We start from the raw sequence: 10,000 nt of genomic DNA, 5'->3' as shown, positions 1-10,000 counted from the left end.
TCATGGAGTAAAAATGTCCCTGTGACGTTGCATCTCTCTAGAAGACACCTGGAGGGTAGTGATGCCCCTTTCATGTGAAGGGATGACATAAACTGAAGATGCTGCATTAGTCAAACTGCATATGCAAACACCTGCTTTATAGACCACCCTGAGCATGTAAACATCAGTAGTATAGTGCATAGTATAGTACTGTAGTAAACACCAGTATAGTATAGTATAGTACAGTGTAGTGTGTAATAGAAAGTATGTTTTAAAAGTAACAAACGTCAACATTCCAACAGTGGAAGACAGCTGTTCTCCATAAATAATAGAGTAAAGTGCAGTTTCACAAACATAAATAACGCTCATTATCACTCATGCAGATAAACCCACAGTAAGATGCCACTTCTCATGAGTCTTGTGTGGCTCAGGACCCAGAGCCAGTGGAACTGTCCCACGGCCTCGTCTTTTGGGGAATTGACTGTGTGACTAAGCACAAGTAGACGGGAGAGCAGGCAGCCTATTCCTAATCGAGTTTAAGACGCTCTGGGCTCTTGTAATGGAACGGGCTGATGTCAGACCTCTCTGGTGGTTTGACTGGACACTTTTCCAGCAGTGGTATGGAAATTGGACCCTGGTGAAAAGGGTTTGACTCATATGGAGTGTTTAGCTTCACCCAGCTATAGTGTATATGTGGAGTGTAATAATGTTACTGTGGACATCATGTTACTCAGAATGACTGACATACTGTACATGTCCACTTTGTAGTAAAACAGAAAGTGTAATAAAGCTTAAAAATAACGCACTAAATCACCACAAGAAAACCCCTGTTTCTGGACAGCATATAAAAATAATGTTTTCAACAAAAAGAGGTTAATAAAGTGTCATATCCAGAGTAACTCGAGACCTTGTTTACTTGCCTGCCAGATAGTCTGAGTATCTTACACATTCAGGTGGGTTTCAGCAAGAACAGGCTTTCTGTAGGCTCTTCTGTCCAGCACCTTGCCTTCATGTGTTAAAATATCATTCAGCCAGAAGACACACACGTGTGTCGAGCGTTTCAGCTGGAGTGTTCATGTCCAACCATTCAGAGCTATTTAATAACCCTCTACATGTCTGAATGAACCTCCCGTGTAAATGAAGTGTAAATGACGTGTAAATGACTTGTAAATGAGGTGTTCGCCGTGATACCCTGGGAATATCAATGCTTGGGAAACCAGGCTCAGCCAAAAGAACCATTTCCACTGCAAAGACAAACACTGATGATTCAGGAGTAGGACGTGCACAGAAATGCTCCACGGTCTGTAAATCTTTACCTACAGACACATTCACACACGTGCACACACACACACACACACTCTCGATGTTCTCTCACTCCCCGTGGGTGTTCGGTGGACTGTGGTGTGGTTGGATGGGCTCCGCACCCCCTCACCCCGAGGACGTGAGCCTCTGTATTAATGATTCAGGCTCACCCCGCAGGGTCAAACCCATTCAGTCTCTTCTGCAGCATCCCGTGGTGGGAGTGTTTCCTCACATGTGCCGTCTCATCCGTCTCCAGGCAGGCCAGAGAGCAGGGAGGGACAGAGGGTCTCGGACGCGTCTGCTTCAGAGGGGTGAGGAGATGGCACAACATTCAGAGGGCTCAGAACCGGATGTTTGGGGCAGGAGAAAGGTTTCCACCGAGCTCGAGCTGGGGGTATTCCTTGACAAATTATGCAGCCACATATGGATTAGTGTACACCCACACCCACAAAGCCTGACCAATTACTCTAAGAAATTAGATGCTTCTATCACAATAACAATCTGATCATTACTTTGTACATATCTGCCCATGGTTAGTGAAGAGTTTGAGATAAGTTGCCTTTTAATGCCAATATATCAGTGGAATTGACTGGGTAAACAACTTCCTTATATATTTATTTTAAAGACTGTTCCAGTCTTTCAGAAAGACTGGAATAGCATTTTAATCATATTCAGACTGTATGAAATTTTAGAAGTTTTACAATGACGTGACACAAAAGCACTTTGAAACTCACCTTTGTAATTGTGTTAACATTTACAGAGACACAACGAACTGCCACCTTTCCCGGGTTTCTCTAAAATTACTAAATAAATGTACTTTTCTAGATGATCATGTAGTAAAGTAAAATTACTTTACAGTTGCTGATTATAAAGTTTAATCCCAAATGTGGCCTAAAGACATGAGCACACATACAGTCAGGAGCTGAGATGCTTCTCGGTGCATCCACTAGGAATAGCTTTCGACAGTCCCATCTGTAATCAATAAGCCATCTTCCCAATATCATAACACATTTGTAATCAATAGTCCAGCTACTTACTCAACTGGCAAAAACAGAACACATGTTTAGTATTTAGAAATCTGTACACTCAGATGTTAAGTATTTAAATTATAAACTTCTGATTATTGTTGTTGTTGTATATCTTTGATTATTTTTGGCATTATTTTTGGATAAAACCTCTAACACATTATAAAATATAAAACAGGAAATCAATTCATTCGGTGTAATTTGGGGTGGTACGATAAAACCCTCTCAGCAATGGACAGTAACAGATAAATCACGATAAGTGGCAACCCACCAATCTTCAGCGTGGTGAAAACATTTTTATTGAAATAATGTTACGACAGAGGACCGAGCGCTCCTTGGACTGTAGCAGAGCACGGACCAGCCACCATTCTGAGCTGTGTTGGAGAAACGACCTCTGACGAGGCTCCTCACACCAGAATGTAGTGCGTCTCTTCTGCTTTCACACCACCGTAAGTGCATCAGAAATAAAAAAAAAATTTCAAGATTTTTTTAGGGTCCCTAGCAAGATTGATTTCTAAATTATAGTTCATCTTGGGCCAAGTAGCTGAAAGTGTGGTAAGGAATAGGTTTTTGGGGCTTCTCCAAAAGTGTCATTCTTTCAAAGAGCAGCAAGTCAGTGTTGAGTTGGATAAAGTCTGTGTCGATGTATCAGAGTCTCTGAGCAGATTGACTCTGAGATGTTGGCCGTCTGAAGGCATCGCTCACATGGCCCAGGAGATGTTGGCCGTGTGCTCTTTGGCTTTCATCCGGAGCACGGCGATACTGGACGAGCGCCTCTCAAACTCCGGCTTGCTCTCGAACGCCGCTGCATGGCTAGCGGGGGTCGGGCCCAGGAGTGAATCAGCAAAGAAGTTGTTGAGGGACATGGGGTTGACAGCGAACTGGTTCTGCTGGGGGTTGGGAAAGCCCACATAGCCATGTTCAGAAGCCCGCGGGGAATGGGGGTACGGGGCAGGCACGCAGGGCGAAGAACCACGCGGGATAACACACGATGACACCACCGCCCCACCGGGGCTCGGGGCTGGCCATAGGTTGTTGGGTATCTGTGTGGCGTGGAGAACATCAACAGTCAAAGGTTCTAAATTATACAGCACATATATATCTGTTTTCCCCTCCATGCTGTGTACAAAATGGCTAAGTGCATGCATATATATATATATATATATATATATATATATATATATATATATATATATATATATATATATATATATATATATATATATATATATATATATATATGCATTATAAGGCTGGCCTGCACATACAATTACTGAGATATTACAACAGGCCTCAGCACAATACAATAATCATTTTCTCCAACATTTATAAATATATTCAGACTGTTTTTGAGACAATTATATTCACAGTAGAAATCCACATTATAAGCATATCATCATACAAATCCTCTTCCAAATAGAGAAGCCTCTTCATATAAGCAAACAAACACCAGTAATCTCTTAATACGATTTATGTTTAATTAGTGTATTCGCGATCACAGAACGAAATAAGAGTCTACGGGATTGTCACAGGCTATTCCATATTAATCTTTAATATGCTTTCTCTCATCAACCTTTAGCCTGCTAATTAACGCAAAGATAGAAACATTTGTAGAAAGTGTCTACCGTGGAAAATCGCTCATTCAGAATATGTTTACGCGCCGGTTTGGGTAGAAAGTCCGCTCTCAATACTTGACTATACTATAACTGGAGGCATTTGTAAGGCGCAAACACGCACAAGCATGCATGCACGCATGCTAAACCTCATTCAGAGACGTCAGAGTTTAGAGATCGATCTCAGATCGATCAGTCCCTGAACGGATTATGATAAAACTCCTTCGAAAGCGGCTCACAGGTATACTAAAGCAGGTCCAAGCCACGCTGAAGTTATCGTGCGAATGAGCATTTTACGTCCAACTAACATACACGCCTAAATATTTGAATGAATCGTCCCTTGACAATGAAACAAAGAGAATTAAACTCACCTGGGAATACGAGTCTGTCCTGGGCAATACCGATATGTCATATGTCGCTGCAAAGTGGTTTTTAGCTTGCTGGATTTGTCCGTACCGCTCTCTCTTTCTCCACTTAGCTCTTCTGTTTTGGAACCACACCTTTGATAATTGTTATGGAAGAAAACATGTTCATTCTTAGGTAATAATTAATTGATTGCACGCATAAGTAACGTATGTAATCACATTCAGATGACACTTTAAATTCAAAATGAAAAAATAAAATCTACAGTATTTCTAGTCCCCTTTTCTAATCCCCATTTTTACGTAAACCTGCATGAAAAAGCCGGTAAGCAGTAACTGTCGATAAGATCGACACAGACACATTGTAAAGGCCCCTAGTCCGTCACTTTGGATAGTTTTCATTCAAATAGGCCTATTCACAATTACACATGAGAGGGCGAAAAATAAAAACCTTGGCTCATGTTAAACCGCAAATTGTATTGTTAGATGAAGGCCTTTTTTTTTTTATAGTATAAGTATAAACAGTACTTAATACTTCTTAATACTAGTACTAGTACTAATACTTAATACTAAAAATAGTACAAACAGAAAAGTATATTAGCCGCTTTGATGACAAATTTCTAATTGAGATTAGTACCAAATGACGCGATATCCCATCATGAAAGAGAGCACATGAAGTAGGAATTTGCGGTGACCTGGACTCGGGCCTCCGTGAGGTCGGTGCGCATCGCCAGCTGCTCCCTCACGTACACGTCGGGGTAGTGCGTTTTCTGAAACACTTTCTCGAGCTCCTCGAGTTGAGCGCTCGTAAATGTCGTGCGGTGTCGCCTCTTTTTACTGCTTGACACGTTACTGTCGCATTTTCCACCAGTTTCATCTAAATCCGTTTTCTCCTGAGCAGATGTCACCGGGGAGGCTCTTACACTGCAGCAGTCCATCGGCCTCGTGGGCTCCGTGCGCAGGCTGGCCTCCTCGGTTTTCTGGGCGCAGTAATGCGCTGTTGTAAAAGAACAGCCTGTTTGTTATGAGCTAGTAGTTCACTCATTCACACAACGTAAAATGTACAACGTCGAACGAGCTTTTAAGTGGTTTTGAGAGGGCTTGCACGGTAATAGCCTACATGTGTAAACGCAATGTCAAGGAATATCACTGCTGTGTAATTAGGTCTTTCAATACCACTTTGGTAAGTTTTCACTTCGAAAGACACACAATAACCCTTTAATGTATTAAATGTAATACATAACGTATTATGCACGTTTATTATGTGACACAGTACAAAAGCGGTCTGTGAACATTTAATAGGACTTGATTGATTAGCTAGTTGATTGATTAGATAGTTGATTAGCTTTCAAATATATAAAGCATTGCTCCGTATTCATTAATTTGTCATGTGTGCCTAAGTACAAATGTTAGTATTGTTAGTACAGTAGTATATTATTTTTTATTTTACTCAGTGGGTGAATGACCTACATCACAATCTGCGAGGCATAAGCAGTTAGGATCTCAAAAAGGCCCAATGCGGCCTACAATACTACATTTACACCAAAGATAACCGTGGCATGCGTTCATATACGTGACAGCAAACTCACTGTTTTGGTTGCCACATGGAGAGCATCTCTTCATGTGTGTGTGGTGGTCACTGTTTTGGTGAGAGTAGGTCTGCACGCACTTGGGCGACGTTTTGCTGTAGTATTGCGTGCTGTCTAAGATCTCCATGCCTTGATCCAGCGTGCTGCCAGGTCCCGTGTAGTAATCACTACACTTCCTCGCTTGGCTTTTCAGTGTGAATTTATCCGTCAGGTATTCCATCCTCACCCGCTGCCCTCGACTCTCACGCCACGGGCGTCGGGATAGACCATAGAGGTTTTATCACGTTACGCAGAAGTGAAGCGAAACAGTCCGTACGGCGATTATTTGCACAGGCCGTTAATTTGTCTTGTCTCGGGGAGCTCGAGGGCTTCTCTTTATATCTCCGAGGAGAGAAAGCTCCTAGCAGCCACTCAACTTTTAAATATGGAGAACTTAAACTCCACCCATACACCGCATGCAGCATTTTCAAACAGATTTATGAAACTCTCAGTGATAACCTAAATAGAAACAATTACAGTTACTCACATATATGGCGTATATGTACAGATCTACTGATTATTGATGAGTTTTATTAAATAACGCGCCATGCTCCATGTTCAGCCAAAGCAGACAAACTAATCGGGAGAATTAAATAAATTAAATTTGTATCAATGTATATTGTAATGTACAGCATAAGCTGCTGGTTTCCAAGTTTATTATTATTATTATTATTATTATTATTATTATTATTATTATTATTATTATTATTATTATTATTACCGTATTATTATTTTCGTAGTTTATGTCGCTGTTGTTTACATGGCTATTATTATTTGTCGGTTTTAGAAGTTGTTATGACGTCTCATTACTGTATAGGTAATGTGCGCAACTCCGAAATTCAACACGTCGAGAAGTTAAATTGTCTGTGCACGAAAGTCTGTGATTTAGGGCCACTGGCTGTCAAAAATTACTCATAGATTTTAAAAATCTGCTGTACTGGGCCACTCAGAAGACTACAGAAATGTAAGTGTATTAAAAGGCCGTGAAAATTAATTCATGTGCAATAATGAAGCTATTACCTGATATTCTCTTCCCATTGCTAATTTTTCTGTTCTTGTACTGTGAAGTGTTCTTGAGTATCCCGATAGGCGCTTATAAATAACATTTATTCTTATTATGATTTCAGATTATACTAAAAACACATTTTATGAACAACAACCCCACCAATTTAAGATATTAGATTATATAAAAACTCTATTTCTTGACTCATTCTAGTACTTTCTATAACATTTTAAGTCCGAAACTAAAATTTGTACATGGCTGAACACGACATGAAAGGTCTGTCTTACTTGTGCGCTATAACGCAAGAGAACTTGTCGACCCCGCACTACTAAGAGCAATTTACAAGTCGGGTGCATTAGTTTTTCCCCACACAACTCATGTAGTGACGCATTTATTTTTGTGCATTTTCTAACTCATAACTCATAATATTGGAGCGGTGTGCCTTCTGTGAAAATTTTCTATGAAATATATAAACACAAATATGAGGTAAAAATAATGGAAATTATTCTACAGCGCTTGTTCGGTCCGTAAAACGATCTAAACTATTTTTAGAAACCTTTAATCACTCTAGTATTGTCACTATAGGCCAATAATGTTAGTCTAGCGGATAGAAATGTGCTGGTTTTGGTCTTATAGTTCTTATTGCTCTTATGGAGTCCCAGAACTGAGAAACTGGCACCGCAGGGTCAACGCAGGGTCAAAAGCGAACGATCACCTGAACGATTGTGTTTCAAACAGGAAAGCTGTCATCTGATACCTCGTTCACTAAACAGCCTTTATAAAAAAAAATTTAAAAAGATCCCACATCGAGAAACTTTCTCATTTACCAGCAAATCGTACCACCTGCCAGGCTAGCCATATCTAGCCTCGGTTTGCTGTCGGACCGTTGGCAGTCCCTAGGGTTCGATGGTGCCACTTCACACAAAAGCAAAATAAATACGAGTGCTCTTAAGTTGCAGGGGGTTCCTACTGGAGATGTGAAATCACGCAGCATTCGGCCTCACGCTGAGGGGAAAATGCGAAAGGTTCTGGATGGTTTGTTGAAATTTTGTCTCGCGTTTAGATAAAAAAAACTATGAATGTTGTTTAGTAAAAAAGTTATAACTTAATTTTCCATAAGGTTTTAATTCTGCACAAAACCCCACGTTTGTTCCAAGTTCCATCCAAGTTCAAAATATAATCGTATGAACAAGAACGAATATTTATGACAAGTAGCAAAAACAACAACTAAAGATATTTTAGTTATTTTAGAAGACAACTTCTTTGATATCAACCATCTAAATAATCCGTGTTTAATTACTATGAACTGTTTACTGTTCATTTGAAATTTGACAGAAGAATTAAAGTTTATTCAACGTAGATTTTAGTGTGCCATAAACGTATGATTGAAAAAGTAGTTTTAATAAACCTATTTAGCTTCGTTTAGATTAGTTCGTCGACTGAGACAATTTGAAAAAATCGTTTAGGACTTAGTGAATATGCACAGTAATGACTTGCTCTGAACACTGGTACTCTGACTAATCTACTGAAGGTTAGTGGCCGGAATAAGTGTCAGTTGAGTTTGTGTACACACACGCTTTCAAGCGTAATTAAAGCGATAATAAACGGCTCGGCGCGGCTCCACGTGTGCAGAGTGGTTCGGTCTGGCCACCGCTGACGGTGCCGAAACGGCTCGGAATATGAGCGCTGAACATATGGTTTGAGAGGCCTATGGTTTTAGATCCCTGGTCACGTTGCAAGCAACCCACGGCTTGTCAAAACGACCCATCTGTTGCAGAAAAAGAAGCTTTAACCAAATACATATTTATTTCCCGTAATGTGTTCCTGGGTAATTAAATAAAACGCAGGCTATTAGTAAGCCAAACAAACGTACGCAGTATTTCAGTGCGCTGAAGTATTTCCCTCGGTACTGTGGAACTGCGCCCACGTGAGTAGTTATAGAGATCGTCTCTCGTGGTTGCCCTCGTGCTGGTGTGAATTGTGCCCTCGTGCTCTGACAGTCTATCACTTCGCTCTGCTTTAACATGCGTAAACTCAAAACCAGCACTGATGTGCATATGCTCAGATTAAAAGACCCAGTAATCTCTGCTGAGACTTCCAGGGTTCTCCAGATTTAGGAATCTTTCAGAAATGGTCAATATTCTCGATGGTGGTCAATTCCTTCACGAGCACAGAACTAGATAGCATTTAAATTATGTTTGTGAACATGTTTGTAAGGTCCTAGAGAAACCAGGGCCAGTAAATAGATAAATTAAATAAATTGAATAAACAAATCACATTTTGCCCTTGCCTTATAACAGCAGGCAGGAAATTCGTTTCTCATACCGGTTTATTGACTGGCAAAACATTCTGCATGGCAGGTGCCAGAATGTGGCACACAACCCTCAGCAGAGTCTTCAGCAGAGCACATGTGTCTACGCACGGGTTCCTGCTATCGGCTGTTTGTTTTCACACTAATTATCTTGTCAGGTCTCAGCCCAGACAGTGCGCGCTTACATCCCCGTGTTTATGTCCCCGAAGTCGGACTCAAAATACAGACATGACTGCTTCGATCTGACACTAACAGAGCACCACATACAAGACCGATCTGATGATTTCCCAACAGATTTTTATCGCGGGCTAGCAACATGTCCGTGGGTTTCCCCGTGTGCTTTCAGAAGTGACATCATGGCATGTCTATGCCACAAAGAGAAACCCAGAAGCGTGTGCAAAAGCTTATTAAAGCTCCTAAACCGCAAACATTTACCGTAGAAACATACTCAAGGAACTTTAGGCTTCTGTCGGTTTCTTCATTTAAGCAGAGACAGGAACAGAAAAGGTAAACAAAGCACAAACATGGACAGAAGGTCCAGCAGGACAGCATGAAAAAGCTGGTTGCACATATCATGTCATCTGAAGAGTTTCCACACGCACTGATATTCGAGAATAACAGCCCACAGCTATTTAGACTTTCCATCATCCACTACTTGAGCTCATTTGCAGGAGGAGGCGGCTGAATTTCGGCGCTTTTAGTAGAGATCAACCGTGCACACTAAGGATTAAAGACAAAAAACCTGAACACATCGTCCTTGGGAAATGCACGTGTGAA

At 40.9% G+C, this 10,000-nt stretch overlaps 2 protein-coding genes across 3 annotated transcripts in view; both read right to left on the bottom strand.

Moving 5' to 3' along the window:
• Window positions 1-1,983: 1,983 nt before the first annotated feature.
• alx1 (ALX homeobox 1) lies at window positions 1,984-6,318 on the bottom strand. The gene is made up of 4 exons (XM_027032883.3): window positions 5,871-6,318; window positions 4,977-5,278; window positions 4,291-4,419; window positions 1,984-3,349 (listed from the first exon to the last, which is right to left on the bottom strand). Exons 1-4 carry the CDS (start codon window positions 6,088-6,090, stop codon window positions 3,008-3,010), a joined length of 993 nt encoding a protein of 330 aa, XP_026888684.1. The 5' UTR covers window positions 6,091-6,318; the 3' UTR covers window positions 1,984-3,007.
• A 2,085-nt stretch (window positions 6,319-8,403) lies between these two features.
• lrriq1 (leucine-rich repeats and IQ motif containing 1) overlaps window positions 8,404-10,000 on the bottom strand; it is a 32,871-nt gene continuing 31,274 nt past the window's right edge. Inside the window, exon 24 of one of the 2 annotated variants that reach the window (XM_081715851.1) lies at window positions 8,404-10,000. This exon is cut by the window's right edge and continues 600 nt beyond it. The gene's annotated coding sequence lies outside the window, so the exon portion shown is untranslated. The other variant, XM_081715850.1, reaches the window with a different exon arrangement.

This window comes from Electrophorus electricus, chromosome 6 (assembly GCF_041902795.1).
Source record: "Electrophorus electricus isolate QZ-2024a chromosome 6, ASM4190279v1, whole genome shotgun sequence".
Lineage (NCBI taxonomy): Eukaryota > Metazoa > Chordata > Actinopteri > Gymnotiformes > Gymnotidae > Electrophorus > Electrophorus electricus.
Note: the sequence above shows the minus strand (reverse complement) of the source record. Positions and strands in the feature narration are given on the sequence as shown.